The sequence below is a fragment of the Salmo trutta genome, chromosome 39 (genome assembly GCF_901001165.1).
Source record: "Salmo trutta chromosome 39, fSalTru1.1, whole genome shotgun sequence".
Classification (NCBI taxonomy): Eukaryota; Metazoa; Chordata; class Actinopteri; order Salmoniformes; family Salmonidae; genus Salmo; species Salmo trutta.
The window spans coordinates 17,497,328-17,524,039 of NC_042995.1; the positions used below are offsets into that span (position 1 = coordinate 17,497,328).

Below are 26,712 nucleotides of genomic sequence, written 5' to 3' on the forward strand. Positions count from 1 at the left end.
CATTTACTTTCAGGGCGGCAACCTAGTGGTTAGAGCATTGGGCCAGTAACCGTAAAGGTTGCTGGATCAAATCCCTCAGTTGACAAGGTATAAATCTGTTGTTCTGCCCCTGAACAAGGCAGTTAATCCACTGTTCCCCTGTAGGCTGTCATTGTAAATAAGAATTTGGTTTTAACTGGCTTGCCTAGTTAAATAAATACTTACTAATTTGAATGAATAGCCCCCTCTGCTGTTGATTGAAGGTACTTCATGTAAATCAAATCACATTTTATTGGTCACATATTTAGCAGACGTTATTGCGGTGGTAGCGACATGCAGTGCAGTAGTATCTAACAATTCACAACAGTACACACAAGTCTCAAAGTGAAATAATGGAATTGAGAAATATATAAATATTAGGACAAGCAATGTTGGAGTGGCATTGACTAGAATACAGTAGAATACAGTATATACATATGAAATGAGTACATTTACATTTAAGTCATTTAGCAGACTAAAACATGATGTAAACATTATTAAAGTGGCCAGTGTTCCATTACTAAAGTGATCAGTGATTCCATGTCTACAGGGTAGCAGCCTCCAAGGTACAGGGTTGAGGAACCGGGTGGTAGCCGGCTAGTGATAGTGACTAAGTTCTGAAAAGAGTACTGGGTGGAGGCTGCCTAGTGATTCATATTTAACAGTCTGATAGCCTTGACATTCTCTCGGTCCCAGCTTTAATGCACCTGTACTGATCTCGCCTTCTGGATGATAGCGAGGTGAACAGGCCGTGGCTCAGGTGGTTGATGTCCTTGATGATCTTTTTGGCCTTCCTGTGACATCGGGTGCTGTAGGTGTCCTGGAGGGCAGGCAGTGTGCCCCCGGTGATGCATTGTGCAGACCACAACACCATCTGGAGAGCCCTGCGGTTGCGGGCGGTGCAGTTGCCGTACCAGGCGGTGATACAGCCCGACATGATGCTCTCAATTGTAGATCTGTAGAAGTTTGTGAGAGTCTTAGGGGCCAAGCCAAATTTCTTCAGCCTTCTGAGGTTGAAGAGGCGCTGTTGCACCTTCTTCACCCCACTGTCTGTGTGGGTGGACCATTTCAGATTGCCCGTGATGTGTATGCCGAGGAACTTGAAGCTTTTCACCTTCTCCACTGCGGTCCTGTCGATGTGGATGTGGGCGTGCTCCCTCTGCTGTCTCCTTAAGTCCACGATCAGCTCCTTTGTTTTGTTTTGTTGAGGTTATTTTCCAGGCACCACTCCGCCCGCACCCTCACCTCCTCCCTGTAGGCTGTCTTGTCGTTGTTGGTAATCAGGCTTGTTGTGCCGTCTGCAAACTCAATGATTGAGTTGGAGGCGTGCGTGGCCACGCAGTCATGGTGAACAGGGAGAGCAGAAGGGGGCTGAACATGCACCCTTGTGGGGCACCTGTGTTGAGAATCTGCGTAGTGGAGGTGTTGTTTCCTACCTTCACCACCTGGGGACGGCCCATCATGAAGTCCAGGACCCAGTTGCACAGGGCGGGGTTCAGACCCAGGGCCCTGAGCTTAATGATGAGCTTGGAGGGTACTATGTAAAATGACATGCTTCTTGTCATATCCTGTTCTAACCAAACACTGCCACAATAGCTGTAACTGAAGGGGTTCAGTTAAGATTTAGTAAACAACTACATCAGAAATAAAATATGAGACATAAATGACTAAACAAACTCACCTCATAGGTCATAGGGCTGATTCATGGTGGGTTTTTATTCAAATGTTTTTATAAAGGAAAGCACAAGGATAAGATTGGTAGAACAATCTGGTGAAACAATGGCTGTAACATACATAAGGAAACAAAAATACAAAATGATTTAATTTTTCTAACTGATGATACCCAGCAGCATCACCTGGACATGTAAAACAAAAACAAATCTATCTTTCTGCATAAATTACTACTATTTCATTTTATTTATCGTCATCAGCCAGCCTATATCACACACGTGTTGGTTGAATTTGCTGTACAACTAGCCTATTGATCCAGACACAGAATTGCACTTGGTTCAGACATCGCTAGCTATGCAAGACTACAAATAGTATGGTTGCAATTTAAACTTCCACCTTTCAGACTTCTACAACCCCTCACCACATTAACTGCCAACACAAAGTCCCATACAGAGAAGCTGTGTGTGTGTGTGTGTGTTTCAAGGGAAGAATAGATCAAGTCTAGCCGCCTACACTACCACGTGGTGGGTTTGTGTTCCTCTCTTATTAAAAAAGAACACCTCATTCCCCAGCCTATTGGAACCTCTGTTCGACAAGCAGCACTTCGTTTTTTCTTTTAACTTTGGAGACTCCAAAACTAAGGCGGAGCTAAAACCAGATTCCACTTGTAACAATGTTCATATCGAGAAAAAAAAAAAAAAAAACAGGATTCAGCATGATACTACACTAAACAAAACAGAATGTTTCTTTACTTGAGGACAGAGTAGTAGGAGGAAGAATTGTAAAAATTGCTATTGGCCAGCTCCTGAGCTTGGCTTTGGATGCGTCCCAAATCTGACCTTATTTCCTTTATAGTGCAACGCTTTTGACCCATAGAGATACATAGAGGACTCTAGTTCCCAAAAGCCTATTTTAGCATTTGCAGCACCATTGAGGACTTTCACCATTTTGAAGTAGTCAACTGGGAGCAGACTTCCAATGGGTTAAAGGGAAACTTTGCGATTTTGGCAATGAGGCCCTTTATCTACTTCTTCATGGTCAAATGAATTTGTGGATACAATTTTTATGTCTCTGTGTCCAGTATCAATGAAGTTAGAGGTAGTTTCGCAAGCCAATGCTAACTAGTGTTAGCGCAATGACTGGAAGTCTATGGGTATCTGCTAGCATGCTAGTAGATAAAGGGCATCATTGCCAAAATCCCGAAGTATCCCTTTAACCCATTGGACATCCCACCCAGTTGACTACTTCAAAATGCTCTCACAGACGCCATAATTGGATAGACACAATGATGTGATGTCTATCTAAGTCTATGTTTTTATTTATTTAACCTTTTTTTATCTAGGCAAGTCAGTTAAGAACAAATTCTTATTTACAATGACGGCCTACCGGGGTACATTGGATTAACCGCCATGTTCAGGAGCAGAACGACAGATTTTTACCTTGTCAGCTCGGGGATTCCATCCAGCAACCTTACGGTTATTGGCCCAACGTTTTGAACATAGCCCTATGTGAAAAGTCTATGGGTCAAAAGTAATGCGCTACATAAGGAAAAGGGTGCGATTTGGTCCGCAGCTTTTGTGTTCTTCTCTGGTGAGGCGGGCTGGACCTGCAAACCCAGCCATACCAGCCCAGACAGAACTCTGAGGTAGATTAAACCAGTCACACATGGTCAAGATGACCATTCAATGTTCTTTAAAGACAACCCCGTCAATTTAGCGTAAAGTAAAACAGATTGTAATTTCATCATTAAAGTTAAGCATTTTCCATTAATATTACTGTATTTGTTGAAGTAAAAAATAGCAGAGGAAAAATAAAACCGCCTTGACGTTACCTCACAATTTCACGCTTGCAATTCTTTTAAATCTATTCGTGTTTTTTATTTGAATTGTAGGCTATCTTGTCTTAATTAGGGAGATGAGATCAGTATGTGCAGCATTTGATGGGAGGTCCACATCCTGGTTGTGTGTGAAATATGACAAAACAAGACACCTACACTGTCAAAGTCTAAAGAGACCTTACTATGGACTGACAGTAGTTCTAATAAAGAGTGGCTGTTCTTTTTAATGTAGCCTGGTTCGACCAGACTGAACACTGTGATCACCATGAAGTGAAACGGTGAAACGTCAGGGAATCAGTTGGGATCCTGCCAGGCTATGTAAAAATGACTGTTATGATGTTAGAGGAAGGCACATTATCCAACCCATCATCTATTTGGCAAAACATCTGCTTCTCTATCAGTTCTCTATTCATAGATTGATTGACAGCTGCCAAACGGCCAATCCTACACATTTAATCTGATACAGAAAATCATGTCAGACATTAACCCTAAAAGCCTAATTGAATGATAATATCTTATAAAGACCAAAAATAAAAACCAGTAACACCTCACCAAATGAACACTTTTTGCAAGCAACATTTTTATCATCATATATCTTGGCTAATAAACTACCTATAAAACCCATTGGAAATCTCTTTTTCCTTAAGTCAACAGATTCCACAAAAAAAAAGAATCAATCTCATGCATCTTTTAACATCACGCTGTAGGCTACTTGCCCCATTGCATCCACTTGGAGAATCCGTGGTAAAAAATACACGTCTTTTCGTTTATCAAAATAAAACATTTTTTCCTGTTTTGAAGGGGGGAATAATTGTTGGTTTTGTCCATTTTTACACCTCTGTCTTCGTTTTGCACACCATGGTATCATTGCTGTTGGTTCCATCATACACAGTTGTTTGGTTGAAGCTGTGCAAAAGAGTTCTTACTGAAGTCTGGTCTGGTCCAATCAGGAGAGGCTGTGACTGTGACATCATGAGTCAGCGCCCACAGCATCCATTACTGCTCACAGAAGTCACCTGACAATACACACGACAATCAGGATCACTACTCCTACTATTAGCAGTGCTACAGTACAATTAAAACTATCACTTCCATCTTATATAGGGACTGATGAAGAAGCATGTACCTTATCGTTACTTGCTCTGTTGACTGTAGGGAGACGAATTGTTGGACGAATCCATTTGCTGCTGTGAACCATTTTCCTGAAGAGGGAAAAACTGTGTAACTTCACATCTTAATATCGTGTATTAGCACCATCAAGTAAGTAATGGCATGGGATGTAAAAAATTGTATGTAAAATGGCTGTACTCATGATGAGACGTGAATGAGAGGAGATCAACAGGATGAGATGGCAAAGACGAACCTCGGAACTTACGGCTGTCTGCTGCATGTGGGCGTACTGAGGCATATAGGCTGCCTGGACTGCAGCGTTGGCTGAAATATACTGCTGTCACAAGAAAAACAACAATATAGTAGATTATCTCAAATCGTGATTTAAGGGATACTGTACCCCTCAGAAGTTAGCCAACTCATTTTCTTTCACCCAATCCCAAATCACCCCCTAGCCCTTAGCCTCTGTGTACTTTAGATCTGAGTTTGCATCAGGTAAAATGAGACTAACTAAATTGCACCTCCCCCTTCCCAGAATCCCCCTCACCGCTCCACTGCTGCCCAATGAGAGATGGCCCATCTGCTGTGTCATGATGGCGGTGGGCTGCATTGTCATGGCGTGGTCCACAGAGGGCGACATTACAGCCTGCTATAGCAGAGAGAGAGAGAGAGAGAGATTATAATTCTAGAATCAATACAAGGTCATCCTCATACTCAAATCCATTGAGGATCAATGGAAGGTCTGCAGGCAAAAGTATCTGGCTTTAAAATGTTTGGAATTTGTGGTTAGGTTTAACTGTAATAACTCATTCATAACACTGATTCTGTACAGGGCTGAATAGGGACTGGTTAGACCAAGTGTAGTGCTGAGCGATTAACCGAAATGTTGGTTATTTTATATTTTTTAACAACTACTTGACTGATGTCGGTTCAATTATTTGAATTCCATTTTGCTCTTTTTTTTTGCTGAGCTCGATGTGCAGTTTCTGTAGAGATAAATCAGATCAAGCCTGAACTGTGCGATGTAGTAGGGTAGGTTCCAACAAGCCAATATTCTACATAGTTTAGCGAAGAAAACATGGTCATTAACAACAATGACCATAATCCATTGTGTTCCCGGTTTAAACTTGTCTGATCTGTGCGGAGTTGACATGGAGACAGAGAACAGAGAACAGAGAACAGAGAACGAGAGGGATAGAATGGAGAAGCTTCGCGAGTTTGAAAATGCAGGATCTAAGTGATTGATAGTTGGTTTCCAGCAGTCATAAAAGTATGCCTTATTTACTTTGAATCAAATCAAATGTTATTTGTCACATGCGCCGAATACAACAGGTGTAGACCTTCAGTGAAATGCTTACTTACAAGACCTAACCAACAATGCCGTTTTAAGAAAATACCCCCCCAAAAAGTAAGAGATAAGAATAACAAATAATTAAAGAACTACTAAAATAGTGATTTTGTCAGACAGCATAGGCAGCAGCTTTATAGAGATGAGATAATGACTTGGAATAAAATAATAAGTAATCGAATAAAATATTTTATGTGAATAAATGATGGTCAATAAGTGATGCACAGTAATGGTCAGTCACTACCATCATCGGACTTGTATTAATAGTTTTGTTCTGTGTTGTTACAGAATTCAACCCACATACTGCACAGTGCATTTAATGTAAAAATAAATCAAAAATAAATATAAATAAAACCGTGATTATTTTGTAATAATCAAACAGAAACTGAACCGATCTCAAAAAGCACTAATCGCTCAGCACTAACCAAGTGAAACTTGTGACTTCAAGTTAGTTAGACAAGCTCAGCACCCACCGAAAATACATATTTTTTAGGCCTTAGGTCATCCGTATAAGCCAAAACTCCTTGAGGGAGTGCACCATTTCCTTGTCAAAAATGAGGGGAAACAGACACAGACACTTGTTCTACTTGAAACCATCTGCTGAGAGATGCAAATGGCTTCAGTCATAAGACCATGTCTGCTGCAGGCATTTCCTGTTGGCTCCATAAGGCAGTGGGAGCAGAGAGCTAGAGGCCAGAGAAGCACAGTCGTATTTTGGTCCCAGATCACACCCTATTCTCTCAAACTCAACTCTGGACCATTTTTCATTGTTCCCCTCTAATCAGGGACTGATTTAGACCTGGGACACCAGGTGGGTGCAATAAATTATCTGGCAGAACAGAAAACCAGCAGGCTCCGGACCTAGTAGGGTAAGAGATGAATACCCCCTGCCCTGTTCCCTACATAGTGCACAACGTTTGACCAGAGCCCAGAGTCAGTTAACTACAGGAAAAGAGAGCTCTCTGCTTTTGTCTCAGGCTCTGGTCAAAAGTAGTGCACTATATAGGGTGCAAATTCAGACGCAGCCTTAATCCACCGTGTCACATCCAGATGATAAAAGGAAAAGAGCTCAAGAGCTTAAACTCAACAGGGGAGTTTCCCCTTTAAATCCTAATCAAAACAATTGATTGGTTCCACCCTCACTGAAATATGAGGGAATGTTCCGGTTCCCAGAACTGGGCTTGTTTTGTTCTGTTCTCTTCTCTTCCCACACAGATTTTGGGGGTGTTTATTCTGCAGCGTCAGCAGAACTCGCTGATTAAAGTAACACATTCTGTTTTGAATCAGGGTATTTTTAACTGAGGTAACATGTCATATGTCAGCCTCTCAACATATACTATCAGTGGGATAAGATATATACAGGGGCGCAACTTTCCCATTCTGAAATGTATAATTGGAATGCGATACAAAACGAGGCAACAGTGTGCTTTAGGACCATGCAGACGCCTCCTAGCGGTCGTTTAGGCTGTTAGGAGTGTTTATCCAACTGGATTAAATATATATATACTACCGGTCAAAAGTTTTAGAACACCTACTCATTCAAGGGTTTTTCTTTATTTTAATTTTTTTTTAGTGAAGACATCCAAACTATGAAATAACACATATGGAATCATGTAGTAACCAACAAATTGTTAACCTGTTAGGGCTAGGGGGCAGTATTTACACGGCCGGATAAAAAATGTACCCGATTTAATCTGGTTACTACTCCTGCCCAGTAACTAGAATATGCATATAATTATTGGCTTTGGATAGAAAACACCCTAAAGTTTCTAAAACTGTTTGAATGGTGTCTGTGAGTATAACAGAACTCATATGGCAGGCAAAAACCTGAGAAGATTCCATGCAGGAAGTGGCCTGTCTGACAAGTTGTTGTTGTTCTTGCCTCTGTTTATTGAAGACTGAGGATCTTTGCTGTAACGTGACACTTCCTACGGCTCCCATAGGCTCTCAGAGCCCGGGAAAAAGCTGAACGATGTCGAGGCAGCCCCAGGCTGAAACACATTATCGCTTTTGACAAGTGGCCGATCAGAGGACAATGGGCTTAGGCGCGTGCCCGAGTTGACCCCGTGATTTATTTTCTTTCGTCTGTTTACCTAATTGCAGATTCCCGGTCGGAATATTATCGCTTTTTTACGAGAAAAATGGCATAAAAATTGATTTTAAACAGCGGTTGACATGCTTCGAAGTACAGTAATGAAATATTTAGAAATCTTTTGTCACGAAATGCGCCATGCGCATGACCCTTATTTACCATTCGGATAGTGTCTTGAACGCACGAACAAAACGCTGCTGTTTGAACATAACTATGGATTATTTGGGACGAAACCAACATTTGTTATTGAAGTAGAAGTCCTGGGAGTGCATTCTGACAAAGAACACCAAAGGTAATCAAACTTTTCTAATAGTAAATCGGAGTTTGGTGAAGGCTAAACTTGCTGGGTGTCTAAATAGCTAGCCCTGTGATGCCGGGCTATCTACTTAGAATATTGCAAAATGTGCTTTCACCAAAAAGCTATTTTAAAATCGGACATATCGAGTGCATAGAGGAGTTCTGTATCTATAATTCTTAAAATAATTGTTATGCTTTTTGTGAACGTTTATCGTGAGTAATTTAGTAAATTGTTAGTAAATTCGCCGGAAGTTTGCGGGGGGTATGCTAGTTCTGAACGTCACATGCTAATGTAAAAAGCTGTTTTTTGATATAAATATGAACTTGATTGAACAAAACATGCATGTATTGTATAACATAATGTCCTAGGTGTGTCATCTGATGAAGATCATCAAAGGTTAGTGCTGCATTTAGCTGTCTTCTGGGTTTTTGTGACATTATATGCTAGCTTGAAAAATGGGTGTCTGATTATTTCTGGCTGGGTACTCTGCTGACATAATCTAATGTTTTGCTTTCGTTGTAAAGCCTTTTTGAAATCGGACAGTGTGGTTAGATTAACGAGAGTCTTGTCTTTAAAATGCTGTAAAATAGTCATATGTTTGAGAAATTGAAGTAATAGCATTTCTAAGGTATTTGAATAACGCGCCACAGGATTCCACTGGCTGTTACGTAGGTGGGACGATTTGGTGCCACCTACCCTAGAGAGGTTAAACAAATCAAAATATATTTTATATTTGAGATATTTGATGCCTTGTTGACAGCTTTGCACACTCTTGGCATTCTCTCAACCAGCTTCAAGAGGTAGTCACCTGGAATGCATTTCAATTAACAAGTGTGCCTTGTTAAAAGTACATTTGTGGAATTTCTTTCCTCCTTAATGGGTTTGAGCCAATCAGTTGTGTTGTGACAAGGTAGGGGGGTATACAGAAGATAGCCCTATTTGGTAAAAGACCACGTCCATATTATGGCAAGAACAGCTCAAATAAGCAAAGAGAAACAACAATCCATAATTACTTTAAGCCATGAAGGTCAGTCAATACGGAACATTTCAAGAACTTTTAAAGTTTCTTCAAGTGCAGTCAGAAAACATCAAGCACTATGATGAAACTGGCTCTCATGAGGACTGCCACAGGAAAGGAAGACCCAGAGTTACCTCTGCTACAGAGGACAAGTTCATTAGAGTTACCAGCCTCAGAAATTGCAGCCCAAATAAATGCTTCACAGAGTTCAAGTAACAGACACATCTCAATATCAACTCTTCAGAGGAGACTGCGTGAATCAAGCCTTCATGGTAGAATTGCTGTAAAGATACCACTACTAAAAGACACCAATAAGAAGAAGAGACTTCCTTGGGCCAAGAAACACGAGCAATGAACATTAGACCGGTGGAAATTTGTCCTTTGGTCTGGAGTCCAAATTTGAGATTATTGGTTCCAACCGCTGTGTCTTTGTGAGACGCGGTGTGGGTGAACAGATGATCTCTGCATGTGTATTTCCCACTGTAAAGCATGGAGGAGGAGGTGTGATGGTGTGGGGGTACTTTGCTGGTGACACTGTCAGTGATTTATTTAGAATTCAAGGCACACTTAACCAGCATGGCTACCACAGCATTCTGCAGCAATACACCATCCCATCTGGTTTGGGTTTAGTGGGACTATAATTTGTTTTTCAACAGGACAATGACCCAACACACCTCCAGGCTGTGTAAGGTCTATTTTACCAAGAAGGAGAGTGATGGAGTGCTGCATCAGATGACCTGGCCTCCACAATCCCCCGACCTCAACCAAATTGAGATAGTTTGAGATGAGTCGGACCGCAGATTGAAGGAAATGCAGTCAACGAGTGCTCAGCATATGTGGGAACTCCTTCAAGACTGCTGGAAAAGCATTCCAGGTGAAGCTGGTTGAGAGAATGCCAAGAGTGTGCAAAGCTGTCATCAAGGCAAAGGGTGGCTATTTGAAGAATCTCAAATATAAAATATATTTTGATTTGTTTAACACTTTTTTGGTTACTACATGATTCCATATGTGTTATTTCATAGTTCTGATGTCTTCACTATTATTCTACAATGCAGAAAATAGTAAAAATAAAGAAAAACTTTGAATGAGTAGGTGTTCTAAAACTTTTGACCGGTAGTGTACATGTCCCCCCCACTTCTAAAACCAAAGTTGCGCCCCTGGATACACAGTATATCTTCTTTTTTTTATCACTATGTTTATGTATCAGAGAAGTAGCCGACAAACTGTATTATTAGTCAGATGTATGAGATACGCATGATATACATCGTCCAACTAAATGTTTACTTGCATTATGTCTGTAGTCTACATGTATAGCACTGCGAACTGAGTAAAACATAGTTTCTTTCACTGTGTTTTTGTACCAGGTAGAAGGGGTAAAATGGAGTCTGACAATCCATATTTTCTAGCACTGTGTGTGTGGAGTAAGAAAGACATCATTTCATTTCTCTTACTGGGTGTTGCATGATGTAAGGCTGGTGGGCCATCCAGGAAGGATTCTGTACCTGGCACATGAAAGGGTAGGGTTAACCTCATGCCACATTCTTCAAATTTACATAACATTTACATTTGAGTCATTTAGCACACGCTCTCATCCAAAGTGACTATCATCTTTTGATCATTTATATTGAATTAACTCCAGGATAATGATGTGCCTACCTGGTAGGAGGTGACAGGAGACATGTAGGGAGACATGGCTTGCTGAGCCATCATCCTATTGGCCGTTAGGGTGTAGGGAGAGGCATAATAGCCGTTCTGCATAGCAGCTGAGGCGGGGTCGTAGGTGAGAGTCATCCCGCCCTGGTAGGACAAAACAGAACTTTCACACAAAACCAGATCCTTATCATCTAACTGTGACATTAGCGTCACTATACCAACCATTAAATCAGTACCATGATCTGTAACGGGCTATGCACTAATGCAGTGGTTCCTAAACTGTGGGGAATGCCCCCCTGGGGTCGGCAGGGTGGGGCACCGGTGGCATTGTGTAGAATTGCAGGAAATAAGCTTTAAACCTGCAAAATTCAGTCCACCAACAAGAGGTGGAAAAAGTACACAATAGTCATACTTGAGTAAAAGTAATGACACCTTCATAAAAAATTACTCAAGTAAAAGTAAAAGTCATCCAGTAAAACACTACTTGAGTAGTCCAAAAGTATTTGGTTTTAAATATGCTTGTATCAAAAGTAAATGTAATTGCTCAAATATACTTAAGTACAAAAGTACAAGTAAAAGTATAAATCATTTCAAATTCCTTATATTAAGCAAACCGGACAGCCCCCTTTTATGTTTTTTGGATAGCTAGGGGCACACTCCAACACTCAAACGAAGTGTGTTTATTGAGTCCGCCAGATCAGAGGCAGTAGGGATGACCAGGGATGTTCTCTTGATAAGTGCGTGAATTTGACCATTTTACTGTCATACTAAGCATTAAAAATGTAATGAGTACTTTTGGGTGTCAGGGAAAATGTATGGAGTAAAAAGTACATTAATGTAGTTAAGTAAAAGTTGTCAAAAATAATAATAGTAAACTACAGACACCCCAAAAAACATTCTTAAGTAGTACTTTAAAGTATTTTTACTTTACACCACTGGTCATGAACAGTTATTGTGCCCATAGAAATAGACAAGGTGCGTGTGCTCAACCGCCGGGGGGGGTCCCAAATGCTGGGAGGGGGGCCCGAGTGAAAAAGTTAATGAACCCCTGCACTAACGAACTGGTCTCTCAGGATAGGATTAACACTGGGCCCTGGGCAAGTCAGTCAACACTAGACATGAGGTAATGCATTTATTCTTAAAATGGCCTTTATTAGTCTTGCAGGGAGAGAAAAACTTGCAGTTGTGGGTCCACCCACAGAGACATCCAGACAAACGAGACGGACAGAGAGGCACTTACTAGTCTGAGCTCTCCCTCTCGGGGCCATGTGCGACCGCTGGGGATGTAGGGACTGTGGCTGTGCCTCTTCCGCTGACCATCAGCAAACTTACACAGCAGAGGCTCAGAGGGAGCTGGAGAGGGAAAGAAACACATCGTCCTCACCATTACCATCATCATTAGCGAAACCAAAAAGTGAGCATCGCAGCCCAATGCATGAGAGAGAATAAGAGAAAATAAGCCTTACCCGTAGTTCCAGGCGCCGTCTTGATAAACTTCCCATTGAAGTGGGCTATGACTGAGTTACACATCTCCTTGGACTCCATCCTGAGAATAGTAGACATAAGTCACACATAAATCAATGGGACCTAAATTAGAAAAGGTAGCAGGATTTGAACCCACAAACCTTCGAGTTACCGACATGGCCCTCCGTCAAACTGTTACTGAGCATTGAGATGTTCTCACCTGGCGAAGCCGACGCCTCTGCTGGCCCCGCTGTAGTCTCTGAGGACGCGGGTGGAGATGACCTGCCCAAAAGGCCTCAGCAGCCCCTCCAACTCCTGCTCGTCTACAGACACAGGCAGGTTGGAGATGTACAGGTTGGTGGGGTCCTGCTCCTGTTGCTGCTTAGAGAGAAGGACAGAGAAATGGATAGAGAGGTATTAGGATCATTTTCCTCCAAAGAATCTATGGTAATTTGGACAGCATCACCAACACCAATTCGAAGGCAATTAAATTAATATTTCACTCTGATTAAAATAATGCATTGACACGATTTGAGTCTGTGATGATATCCAAGCCAGGATATCCAAGCCATAACAAAAAAACACAACTGAACATGAGTTAGCTAGGGTTGTGTGTTGCCTTAGTAACGGTCACGTCCAGGTCATGCGGGGTCTTCAGTCAACAACTCTGTAAATGCGTTGTCAAGGACTTGAGTTTCTATGGCCCTTGATTTGCTCATAATGGCGACTGGTCTCTTTTTCTATTTTCTACACATCCTGTCCATAGACTTAACGATGGGTTCAGTTCTCCCATCTTTACCATTACGAGCTCAACAGCTAAGCAGTACAGTTATGCAGCTACCATACAGGCACACTGTGTTCTGCTGGCCTCGGCAGAAATACAGGAGCTAGCTAGACACAGGTCCCCTGAGAGAGAGAGAGAGAGAGAGAGAGAGAGAGAGAGAGAGAGAGAGAGAGAGAGAGAGAGAGAGAAAGCGAGAGAGTGAGCGAGTGAGCGAGAGACAGCAGAAATGTGCTGACAGAGAGAAATATCTAGGGAAAAGTGGAACCGGTGAAACTGGGAGAGGGAGGAGAGCAGTTGTGTTAAAGTACTTAAGTAAAAAAAAATACATTCCTTAAGAAAATATTGTACTTTTTAGTCCTTACATTTTTCTTGACACCCAAAAGTACTCGTTACATTTTGAATGCTTAGCAGGACAGGAAAATGGTCAAATTCACACACTTATCAACAAAACATCCCTGGTCATCCTTTCTGCCTCTGAACCTGGTGGACTCACTAAACACACATGCTTTGTTTGTAAATTATGTCTGAATGTAAATTTAAAAAAACAAGAAAATGGTGCCGTCTGGTTTGCTTAATATAAGGAATTTGAAATGACTTATACTAGTACTTTTGACACTTAGGTATATGTCACGTCCTGACCATAGAGAGCTCTTATTTTCTATGGTAGAGTAGGTCAGGGCGTGACTGGGGGGGTTTATTCTAGTTTTATTTTTCAATGTTGTTTGGTTCTAGTTTCTGTTTTTCTATGTTGGGTTTTTTGGATGATCCCCAATTAGAGGCAGCTGGTCATTGTTGTCTCTAATTGGGGATCATATTTAAGTAGTTGTTTTTCCCACCTATGTAGGAGATTATTTTGAGTTAGTGTATGTAGCACCTCTTCGTTACGGTTTGTTGTTTTGTTTATGGTTTATTGTATGTCTTGCATAGTTTCACATTAAAATAAAATATGTTGAATGATATTCACGCTGCGCCTTGGTCCGTTCCTACACACACTCGTGACAGTATATTTTAGCAATTACATTTACTTTCGATACTTAAGTATATTTTAGCAATTACATTTACTCCTGATACTTAAGTATATTTTAGCAATTACATTTACTTTCGATACTTAAGTATATTTTAGCAATTACATTTACTTTCGATACTTAAGTATATTTTAGCAATTACATTTACTCCTGATACTTAAGTATATTTTAGCAATTACATTTACTTTCGATACTTAAGTATATTTTAGCAATTACATTTACTCCTGATACTTAAGTATATTTTAGCAATTACATTTACTTTCGATACTTAAGTATATTTTAGCAATTACATTTACTCCTGATACTTAAGTATATTTTAGCAATTACATTTACTTTCGATACTTAAGTATATTTTAGCAATTACATTTACTCCTGATACTTAAGTATATTTTAAACCAAATGCGTTTTGACTGGTGACTTTTACTTTTACTTCAGTCATTTTCTATGAAGGTATCTTTACTTTTACTCAAGTATGACAATTTAGTACTTTTTCCACCACTGGAGAAGAGGAGCTGGTCAAATCATAGGTTGAGGCTGAAAAAAAGACCACCCTATTTCACCAAAGAACTATTCAAACCAATAAGCATAACATCAGTAATTGGACATGGAACGTTAGCATAACATGCTAACTCATAACACAGCATAAAATGCTAACTGGGAGGATCCTAGCCCAGAGCACATTCATTTGTAGTTGCTGTGCTACGAGACAGACAGTCATAATATTTGCGTAACAGCAGAAAGCTGTCCGTCCTGTTCTGTGCGTGTGGACCGACTGTTTTTTGGCAGCGAGCGGGAGAGGGAAGGGAGGACATCTGGCTTAAGTAGAGAACGTGAATGGGGTCACTGCCTGAACAGCCAGCCAGTCAGCTGGGGTCATGTGACTGATTCTGCTGCTCTGCTTTACACACATACATACACACACAAATGCACGTACATGTACATTGCACGCACGCACGCACACACACACACACACACACACACACACACACACACACACACACACACACACACACACACACACACACACACACAGACACACACACACACACACACACACACACACACACACACACACACACACACACACACACACACACACACACACACACACACACACAGACTGCTCCATATAATCTGTCATTGTAATTTACAAACAGAGACAGACCTAAGGGCCAATGTTGTTCTGCTACCAGAAGAACACAGGGTTCCTCTCACCTTAGCCATCTGGGCTTGTATCCCACTGGTCTTTAGGGCATGGACCGCCTTCTGGGCTGCTGCAGGGCTGTCAAAGTCCACAAACCCATACCCTGGAGTCGGGGGGAGCACAGAAACAACCGTCATATACAGTACTACAACTTGATATTAGTTTGCTTTACATTACATTGCAAATGCATTTTCTTAGTAGCATACCAGTGTGTGATACTATCTGACGACAGTAAAATACATCATTTATTTAGATCAATTGGAGAGATGGAGATAAATAGTAGACTACATGATACTGACCTTTACATTTGTTCGTTGTTTTATCGAGGATAGCCTTTGCCGATACGATCTTGCCGTATCTATGAACACAAGAAGAATCAAATGTTAATAGGATGTTGCTCTCTTATCCTTTAATTGTATTGATTATCATTACAATATGCATACATTATTGTTTTAAAGGTCAAACTATATTTCAATCTACAGATCCTCTCTATTTGGTACAGTATGTGCTAAGAAGGCTCAAAGGGTAAAGCTGGTTGAAATGATGTCTATAAAATTCAGTTTACAACCCAAATATGGTTGTAGTTACGTCATTTCTACCACTTTCACAGTTTGGCTTGCTGGGGGGGTTCATTTTGCCTTCAAATAGATGAATTAATACAAAAATACTGTATGCCCTATATCACAGACCGTGTCGATCTACTGCTAAACTTATATAACAAGGGCTGGGAGTCAGAACGCTAGGCTTGCACAAGAATGCATGACATCATCGCTGAAGGAAAAAGGCAGCCATTTAAGCAGTGTGAGGCAACATGGGTTGTGAGTCTTGGAGGGAACATATCGAGCCTTATGACCACACAGCACACCGAGTTATTTCAGTAGACTCGTTTAAGAGAATCAATTCATTATTGTATCTTTAACCCCATTGTATCTTTAACCGAATTAACCCTCATACTAACTGGCATACTAAAAGGCACTTCTGCCAAAGTTACTGAATAATAATTACAACAGACTAAAGACAAGAAGTTAATGCAATCCTTGCAAACACACATTGCAGTATTTACACAGTAGCATACAAATGTACATATAAATCTCTGAAAGCTTTGGGCACTGTAAAAATAACAAATGGACTCCCCACATAGGGACCGTGTTACATACACCCAGTTGTCAGAATATGTCAAATATGTGTGGTGAGATGTAGATGTATAAAGAGAAAACAAACATTGCTACAACAGCCGACATTATGTCAAAGAGCAGCCTAACGTTAGTCCAAAGACTAAACAACAGATGCCTAGCCTAACTATTTGTTCACGTCAACACTCCATGTTACAGTACCTGAAAAACAGCCCGTGTCATAAACTACGCTGAAATTCAGACAGAAATGCCAGAGTTGAAATGATGCCAAGCCGTTTTGCAGAACTGGTATTTTAAGGACGTGCATCATGCTTTGGTTGAACTAAACACTTGGCTAACATTAGCCTGGTTGCAATGAAAGGCTCTTTCATTTCTGCTTTGTGCCGGTGAGCAGGCGAACACCGTTGGGAGCAAAACACAAGCAAACAACACAGCAACAGCGGCTGTTGCCCCTGGTAACATGGTTGAATGCTTCGCTCCATATGCTTGTGGTCCAGCAGAGGCCAGAGGCGCACAGAGACAAACCCAACCAAACATGACAATTGCTGCATTCACCAATCCCAATACTGTAGAAAACAGTCACGTTCCCTAATCTCTCGTCTCTACAGATACAGTATCATGTAAACACAGTTGGTTGATCCTTGGTTCGCATGGTTTAGTTGGTTGGAGGGGTGCTAGCTAGTGGCCTCTATGCTTGGTTCATGCATGGTCCATATGAATATGGTAATGGCATGTATAGTTGGAACAAGCTGTTCTAATTCATCATAATAATGTGTGTCAGTCAATCAGTGCTTGTGTAGACTTGTGTGTGTGTGTCTGCGTGTGTGTGTGTGTGCTTTCATGTTTATACATGTGCTTGTGTGTGTGTGTGTGTGTGTGTGTGTGTGTGTGTGTGTGTGTGTGTGTGTGTGTGTGTGTGTGTGTGTGTGTGTGTGTGTGTGTCTGTGTGTGTGCTGAGCAGTACTCACGGCTGGCAGAGCTTGACCAGGTCCAGGTCAGTGGTTGCTGGAGGCAGGCCACGGATGTACAGGTTCGTTTTGCTGAGCTGGTCCCATCCTGTGGTGCTGCTGTTGCTGCTGGTGCTCACCGTGCTGGGGCTGGCTGGAGCCATGGGGTACGACTGCAGGAAGAGACAAGATACTGTCAGGTACACAGTAAACACACTGTCACTCTGTTGTCCTCCGTCAACAGTGGTGTTTGTGCCTCAACCAGGAAAGAAATGGAAATCCTGGACAGACTAGAGACGAGTTTCAACTCAGACACATTTGTAGTTACAGTGCCCTCCACTAATATTGGCACCCTTGGTAAATATGAGCAAAACAGGCTGTAAAAAATCTTTATTGTTTATCCTCTTGGTCTTTCATTGAAAATATTCACAAAAATCTAACTTTGAATTAAAGTAAAATAATTTAAAGAAAAAATAAATTCTTAACATAAAACAAATATTTTTTGAAAATATATGTGTGGCACAATTATTGGCACCCCTTCATTCAATACTGTGTGTGCAACCTTCCTTTGCCAAGATAACAGCTCTGAGTCTTCTCCTATAATGCGTAATGAGGTTGGAGAACACATGGCAAGGGATCTGAGACCATTCCTCCATACAGAATCTCTCCAGATTCTTCAGATTCCGAGGTCCACGCTTGCGGACTCTCCTCTTCATATCACCCCACAGGTTTTCTATGGGGTTTAGGCCAGGGGAATGGGGTGGCCATGGCAAAACCTTGATTCTATGGTCAGTGAACCATTTTTGTGTTGATTTTGAGGTGTGCTTTGGTTCATTGTCCTACTGGAAGATCCAACCAAGGCCCAGTTTAAGCTTCCTAGCAGAGGCAGTCAGGTTTTGATTTAATATCGGCTGGTACTTGATGGAGTCCATGATACCATGTATCCTAACAAGTTGTCCAGGGCCTTTGGAAGAAAAACAGCCCCACAACATCAAAGATCCACCACCATACTTCACAGTGGGGATGAGGTACTTTTCTGCATGGCTATCTTTCTGTCTACACCAAACCCACCTCTGGTGTTTGTTTCCATAAAGCTCTATTTTGGTCTCATCTGACCATAGAACCCGGTCCCATTGAAAGTTCCAGTAACGTTTGGCAAACCGTAGGCGCTTGAGTTTGTTGTTTGATGACGGCAAAGGCTTTTTTATTGCAACCCACCCAAACAACTTGTGGTTACGTAGGTGGCGTCTGATCGTAGCTTTGGAGATTTTCTGACCCCATGACCCAACTAACGTCTACAATTCTCCAGCTGTGATCCTTGGAGATTTTTTTGGGCCACTCTAACCATCCTCCTCACTGTGCGTGGGGTCAATATAGACACACTTCCTCTTCCAGGCCGATTGTTAACATCTCCTGTTGCTTTAAACTTCTTCGTTATTGCCCTGATAGTAGACATGGGAATTTTCTCATAGCCATTTCCTGATTTGTGCAGCTCAACAACCTTTTGTCGCACATCATTACTGTATTCTCTGTCTTTCCCATAGTGATGGATGACTATGGGAACTTGGCCTGTGTGTCACCTCATATTTATACCCCAGTGAAACGGGAAGTCATGGCTTAACACTTAAGTGTTCCTAATCACTCAGGTGAACTTCAAAACGTAAAATATGCATGGGAATATACTTCAGGTAGATTTTACTCAAGAATTTCTAGGGGTGCCAATAATTGTGGCAAACATGTTTTGGAGAAAAATATTTCATTTACTTTTTCAATCATTTTACTTCAATTTTGTGAATATTTTGAATGAAAGACTAAGAGGATAAACAGCAAAGACATTTTTTTACAGCCCGTTTTGCTCGTATTTACCAAGGGTGCCAATATAAGTGGAGACTGTATATGGTATTTACACAGGAGAGACAAGAGGACATCAGCTACACACAACGTCACTGACTAAACACACACACCGTTAAGCAGACAAAAACACACATATATGCACACAGACAAAGACACACCCATACACAGACATACACAGAGACAAACTGGTGTCCCTTGCCTACGGAAATATGAAACATGGCCTCCAGTGTGGCCTTTGTGCCACACCCAGAAAATAAATCGGGGAATCTAGAAAATCCCCCCTCCCCAACAGCACACAACAACCTCAGCGGATTCCTGGACACACAACAGTCTACAGTCATGTGAAATCCTGTCAGGAAACGTACCACGATGTTCTTCATGCTTTTACTCGAGGTGAGACGCAGGTAGCTGATAAGACCCACGGCACACTGAGCACAGACTGTCAACACGGCTCAGATATATACCTAGCTTCTCCTTCCTGACACGCAAGCTAGTCTGTAGTATAACTGAATCAACCTAATCTTATGACGTGACAGGGCCGCGTGCCATTCTTAGCTGGTGACGTGAGATTGAGATTCTATTTCACATAGACTATAAACACATCCTGATGTGTTCTTTTTCTAGTACAGTCTATGCCATCTTATCAAGTAATTTCCCATCTGGTTTTGGACACCCCGCCCATGATGGCGCTCTAATGTGTATTGTGATATAATGTGTGAGTGCAGCAGGGAGATAACAAGGATATATGTGTGTGTGTATTATTTGACCCTAATCAACTGACAAACCACTGTGAGTTACACACAGTCACGTATTGGGTCAATGCATATCATTCTAGCTCCAACACTAACTTGAGGGCATCAGTGGTGGGAAATATACCCAATTGTCATACTTGAGTAAAAGTAAAGATACCTTCATAGAAAATGACTCAAGTAAAAGTGAAAGTCACCCGGTTAAATACTACTTGAGTAAAAAGTCTAAACGTATTTGGTTTAAAATATACTTAAGTATCAAAAGTAAATGTAATTGCTAAAATATACTTAAGTGCCAAAAGTAAATCATTTGAAATTCCATATATTAAGCAAACCAGACAGAACGGTGTTCGTGTTTAAAAATGTACAGATAGCCAGGGGCACACTCCAACATTTAGACATCATTTACAAACGAAGCATGTGTTTAGTGAGTCCGCCAGATCAGAGGCAGTAGGGATGACCAAGGATGTTCTCTTGGTAAATGTGTGAATGGACCATTTTCCTATCCTGCTAAGCATGCTAAGCATTCACTTTGGGTGTCAGGGAAAATGTATTGTGTAAAAAGTACATCATTTTCCTTAGGAATGTAGTGAAGTGAAAGTAGTCAAAAATATAAATAGTAAAGTACAGATACCCCAAAAAACGACGTAAGTAGTACTCTAAAGTATTTTTACCTAAGTACTTTACACCACTGAAGGGCATATAGTAGTTGTCAGCACTAGACACGCTACACGGCCCTACTAGACCTGACAGTAGTGGTGAGTTTGTGTAATCTGTTGAGCTCGTGCATAAGCTATTAATCTGTGAAGAGCACACTTCTCCAGCGTGCCAGTGGCCATCGAAGGTGAGCATTTGCACACTGAAGTCGGTTACGACGCTAAACTGCATTCAGGTCAAGACCCTGGTGAGGACGATGAGCATGCAGATGAGCTTCCCTGAGACGGTTTCTGACAGTTTGTGCAGAAATTCTTCGTTTGTGCAAACCCACAGTTTCATCAGCTGTCCGGGTGGCTGGTCTCAGTCGATCTCGCAGGTGAAGAAGCCAAATGTGGAGGTCCTGGGCTGGCGTGGTTACACGTGGTCTGCGGTTGTGAGGCCGGTTGGACATACTGCCAAATTCTCAAAAACTACGTTTTGGTAGAGAAATTAACATTAAATTCTCTGGCAACAGCTCTGATGGACATTCCTGCAGTCAGCATGCCAATTGCACGCTCCCTCAGAACTTGAGCCATTTTTAGCATGTTGTTGTGTGACGGAATTGCACATTTTAGAGTGCCCTTTTATTGTCCCCAGCACAAGGTGCACCTGTGTAATGATCATTCTGTTTAATTTGCTTCTTGATATGCCATACCTGTCAGATCTATGGATTATCTTTGCAAAGGAGAAATGCTCACTAACAGTGATGTAAACAAATTTGTGCACAACATTTTTGAGAAATTAGATTTTTGTGCGTATGTAACATTTCTGGGATCTTTTATTTCAGCTCATGATACATGGAACCAAAACTTTACATGTTGCGTTTATATTTTTTGTTCAGTGTTATATATATATACACACAATGCCGTGAAAAAGTATGTGACCCTTTCTGATTTTCTCTATTTTTGTATATTTTTGATACTGAAAGTTATCAGATCTTCAATCAAAACTTAATATTAGATAAAGGGAACCTGAGTTTACAAATAACAAAAAAAATGGATATTTATTTTATTTATTTTATTAACAAAGTTAGTTTGCAACACCCAATGTCCCTGTGTGAAAAAGTAATTGCCCCCTTACACTCAATTACTGGTTGTGCCACCTTTAGCTGCAATGACTCCAATCAAACGCTTCCTGTAGTTGTTGATTAGTCTCTCACATCGCTGTGGAGGAATTTTGGCCCAATCTTCCATGCAGAACTGCTTTAACTCAGCGATATTTGTGGGTTTTCAAGCATGAACTGCTCGTTTCAAGTCCTGCCACAACATCTCCATTGGGATAAGGTCTGGACTTTGACTAGGCCATTCCAAAACATCAAATGTGTTGCTTTTTAACCATTTTCATGTAGACTTGATTGTGTGTTTTGGATAATTGTCTTGCTGCATGACCCAGCCGCGCTTCAGCTTCAGCTCACAGACGGATGGCCTGACGTTGTCCTGTAGAATTCTCTGTTACAGAGAATAATTCATGGTTCCTTCTACTAAGGCAAGTCATCCAAGTCCTGAGGCAGCAAAGCATCCCCAAACCATCACACTACCACCACCATGGTTAGTATGAGGTTCTTAGTGTGGAATGCAGTGTTTGGTTTTCACCAGACATAATGGGACCCATCTCGTCCAAAAACTTGATTCAAGTTTGCCAAAAAGCACCTGGATGATCATCAAGACTCTCGGGAAGAATGTCCTATGGACAGATGAGTTAAAAGTCTAACTTTTTTGGACGACATGGGTCCTATGATGCCTGGTGAAAAGACATTCAGCACTACTGTTCTTCTAGAGTTTTCTAGCATGGAGTTTTTCCATTTCACCAGGCTCCAGAATGTCGGCAGTGAAACATAATGAGATAAATAGGGGTAGGAGTTTTTCCTTGTCACATGGTCAGGAACAACTCCTCACCCTGGTTCTATGCATTGCAGAATGCACTATAGGCTATAATAATAATAGGAGCTTATATTTGTCCTTATATGTGTCAATTGGAAATGTGTTTTCTGCATATCCCAACTCCCCCATTACTCACAGCAATTAAGGTTAAGTGCCTTGGTCAAGGGAACAATAACAGACTTGTCACATTTTCTGGTCAGGGATTCAAACTAGCAACCTTTGTTACTGGCCCAATGCTCTAACCACTAGGCTACCTGCCGCTAGGCTATTTCCCCGGTGACATTCTTGCATGGGGTGCTGTCTACACTCGTTCCATCACAGTTCCTTCCTAGTACTACAGTCTGGTCTGGTGTGTCAGCGGGAAACTACCACACATTCTCTGAGGCAAACCAGAGCCCTCCTCTGCAAGGCATTTCCTTCCTCTTACTCATTAAAATAGCTCCAACCCTGCAGAAGCCACTCTAGAAAAATCTAGAATGGCATGCAGCAGTCCAATTCAACAGTGAATTAAGAAAAAACATGTTCTGCCTTCCACCATTTGAATGCATATTTAACAAAACAAAATGGTGAGTGAGATAAATTACATTAAGATGGCCACCACATTGAATTAGGGCTAGGCCTACTGATATTGTTAAGGATGGAGATATCCAAACCTACCCACAGAATGCACACATAATCACCTCCATCTTGTGGACTAGAATCACTGACGAAGCAAAGAATGAAGAACCATTGCATAACTAATTCAGATTAACAACAGATGATTATACCTATGGATATCTTTACGTGGGAGATATACTAAGCCTACCGACAGGATCTACACACCATCACCTCCATCTTGTGGACTAGATGGTTGAATCAGCAGCCCGGTCTCATAGACTAGACTAAAAAATATATATATACTAGACGGTGTCAAAGACTCCAGTCACCCAAGTCATAGACTGTTCTCTCTGCTGCCGCACAGCAGGCAGTACCGGAGCGCCAAGTCTAGGTCCAAAAGGCTCCTTACAGCTTCTATCCCCAAGCCATAAGACTGCTGAACAATGAATCAAATGGCCACCCAGACTATTTTTTTAACTTTATTTAACTAGGCAAGTCAGTTAAGAGCAAATGCTTATTTTCAATGACAGCCTAGGAACAGTGGGTTAACTGCCTTGTTCAGGGGCAGAACAACAAGATATTTACCTTGACAGCTCAGGAATTCGATCTTGCAACCTTTCGGTTACTAGTCCACCTGCCGCCCCAATTAGAGTTTTAGCAACAAGGAAATGGCACAACGATTTCTGCATCGGGCGAATAATGCAAACATCTAGCAACCCAAAGATTGCGTGTTCGAATTTCCTCAGGGACAACTTTAGCATTTTAGCTAATTAGCTACTTTGCAACTACTTAGGATGTTAGCTAACCCTTCCCTTAACCTTAACCCTTTAACCTAACCCCTAACCTTAACCCTAACTCCTAGCCTAGCTAACATTAGCCACCTAGCTAACGTTAGCCACAACAAGTTGGGATTTGTAACATTGCATAGGTTTTGGAAATTCGGAACATATCATACGAATTGTAAGTTGTAACATATCATACAAAATGAGTCCAGGTTGGAATCAGTGGTGAACTACAGTGTGGAGTGGTAAAGAAGGACTGAAGTACCAACTCATTTAGATGACTACCTGATTACTAGGCCTATTGGAATCATGCAGGGTGGATATAGCTACAAATCGCAATCACCTCCATCTTGTGGACTAGATGGCTGAATCAGTGGTGAACTACAACAGAGCAGTGGTATAGAACCACTGCATTACTGACTTGCCTAGTTAAATAAAGGTTGAATAAATAAAATGAATACAAATGTGTAGCTACACCTGAAAAGGCTCATTATAGATGCATGAACACCCATGTTCACTCCAGCACACTGACCCACATTAGGCAGAAGCTGAGCATGCCAGTCACTAGAAGGCCTACTAGGCTAAACTAACTCAGGTGGTGGAGCAGGCCTATACAGAACATGTATTCTAACAATACCAACAAGGAATCTAACATGTAGTAGGCCTACATGGCTTCTGTCTGCATCATCATAACTATGCTATATTACTCGGTTCTATTCCAGTCCTATTCTATTCAATCCGACAAGGAATCTAACAAATGGGACATATGAACTACAATATAAATGCCATACATTTGTATGACCTGTGTGGCCTATTTTCATTAAAAACATGCTGAAGAAATAATGTATTTCTCCTCCAAGACTTGGGGATGTAGAGATAGAATATCGTAGGCCTACATTATGAAAGGCTTGGGGAAATAAAACGGTGTATGTTAAAGTGTATAGGTGATTCTTCTTGTGAACATTATAGCAATGTTATTATAGCAGTTGGCCTAACAAATGTTCAGCATCCAAACCTGGGTTACCTGGACCATATGGAGGATCTCTCTCTCCCTCTGTCCTCCGGTAAAAGAGTGCGTAATTCTATCATAAATCATATCCCTTCATCAGTTACCTTCTGAATGAGCAATTCAATGCGTATCTGAATGTATTTTGTTTTTAAATCCTATTTAGGGAATCAGTCTATTTGGATGATGGTTGTTATAAGCCATTAGGGCCTAATACAATAACAGCTGCTAGATAGGGTATTCTGTAATGCTAATTCAAGGACAAAGCCGATAATATAAAATGGACACTAATGCACAGAACAGACTTGACCAAAATGTAGTGTATCGCGCTACTGACAGTAACACTACATGACTTTGCAAACTGACTGTCGGTGAACGGTGTTATAACATTATAATAACGACTGTCGCTTCTAGTGACCGTGTTAACTGAGGTGATAAGACAGTGGGCCGTACGGGCACTCGAATTGGATGCGTTCAAGGGACTTATGGAACCGTTTTGGACCATCCCAGTCAGGGCTTTTTTGGCCTACCTGCTTCCGATATGTGCTCTTCAACGGGTTGGCAGTATTTGCAAAGATCATCCTGGATAGCCTATTCCAGTTATTCCGAGATAAAAAGCTAGTTTACTCCAAAAAAACGAGGCTACATGCAGACCCGTTTATTAGAATCCAGTGGGTTTATTTGGACAAAATCCGCATATCGACCGGGTTAGAAATAAACTCCGGTATTTCCGTTTTCGATCCTGATTCAAATTTCCTTGTCGCGTTGTCACATCTGTAGGTTACCTGACATAGGCTACACTGCGTAGGTTATACGGTTTAATCCCACCAAAGTGTCGTCCAACCCAGGCAGAAAACTCAGTTCAGTTCATTAATCTACGACGTCCTGCTGACCGCTCCTGAGTCCCGCCTTCTACAGACCAAACCATTGCGCATACAATAGAGGTACGTTTCAAGATATAATCAAATAACCTTGCTATTGAGTACGGTTAGTGTTACTATTCTGGATACAGAACACGTTTCAATGTTTGACGATCAACATATAACCAGTCACTACCATGAAAGTTACATGTAATACGCAAATTAATACATTGTTTCAATTTGTCGTTCCCCATACGCTGCGTCTTGTTGACGCCCACACATACCATACATTCTTTGCCCCCTCCCCCAACCCCTCCCTCCCCCTCCCGGAGCCCAATGGTTAAAGCGAGAGACGAGAATTGACAGGTCAGGATGTAAAGGATAGGCGGTTCTGTTAGATAAGCAAAATACTGTATCATGTCAATGGTTTGTGCCTCACCAACATGAATAGTCAAGACAAGGCCGTGTCTGTGTTGTTTTTAAAAAGGGACAGGGACAAAGATAGGAAGGATATAGCTTAGATATAGGGATCTGATTGTAGGCTATTTCCTCCAGCTCCTGTGATGATGTAGACCTAAGGACGGTGGGAGTAGAAACTAAATATAGACTGATCTATGATCAATTAAAAAGTGCACTCTAAAAGTTCAATCTGTAATGGGAGGGTATATCCACCTCAGATCTCACTG

At 41.4% G+C, this 26,712-nt stretch overlaps 1 protein-coding gene across 7 annotated transcripts; it reads right to left on the reverse strand.

Annotated features, from left to right (window-relative positions):
* Positions 1 to 1,714: 1,714 nt before the first annotated feature.
* On the reverse strand, positions 1,715 to 26,193 carry LOC115179755 (RNA-binding motif, single-stranded-interacting protein 1). Of its 7 annotated transcripts, none has more exons than XM_029741480.1 (13): positions 25,697 to 26,193; positions 17,624 to 17,775; positions 15,822 to 15,880; positions 15,534 to 15,625; positions 12,730 to 12,890; positions 12,512 to 12,591; positions 12,286 to 12,398; positions 11,049 to 11,189; positions 10,844 to 10,894; positions 5,184 to 5,285; positions 4,902 to 4,970; positions 4,653 to 4,728; positions 1,715 to 4,542 (listed from the first exon to the last, which is right to left on the reverse strand). In XM_029741480.1, the coding sequence occupies exons 1-12, from the start codon at positions 25,745 to 25,747 to the stop codon at positions 4,660 to 4,662; spliced, it is 1,140 nt and encodes a 379-aa protein (XP_029597340.1). In that variant the 5' UTR covers positions 25,748 to 26,193; the 3' UTR covers positions 1,715 to 4,542; positions 4,653 to 4,659. The 7 variants fall into 7 exon arrangements, with proteins under 7 accessions (XP_029597340.1, XP_029597339.1, XP_029597335.1 ...); XM_029741479.1 differs by having other exon boundaries at positions 4,902 to 4,973; XM_029741475.1 differs by having other exon boundaries at positions 4,890 to 4,973; positions 25,697 to 26,190.
* Positions 26,194 to 26,712: the final 519 nt, after the last annotated feature.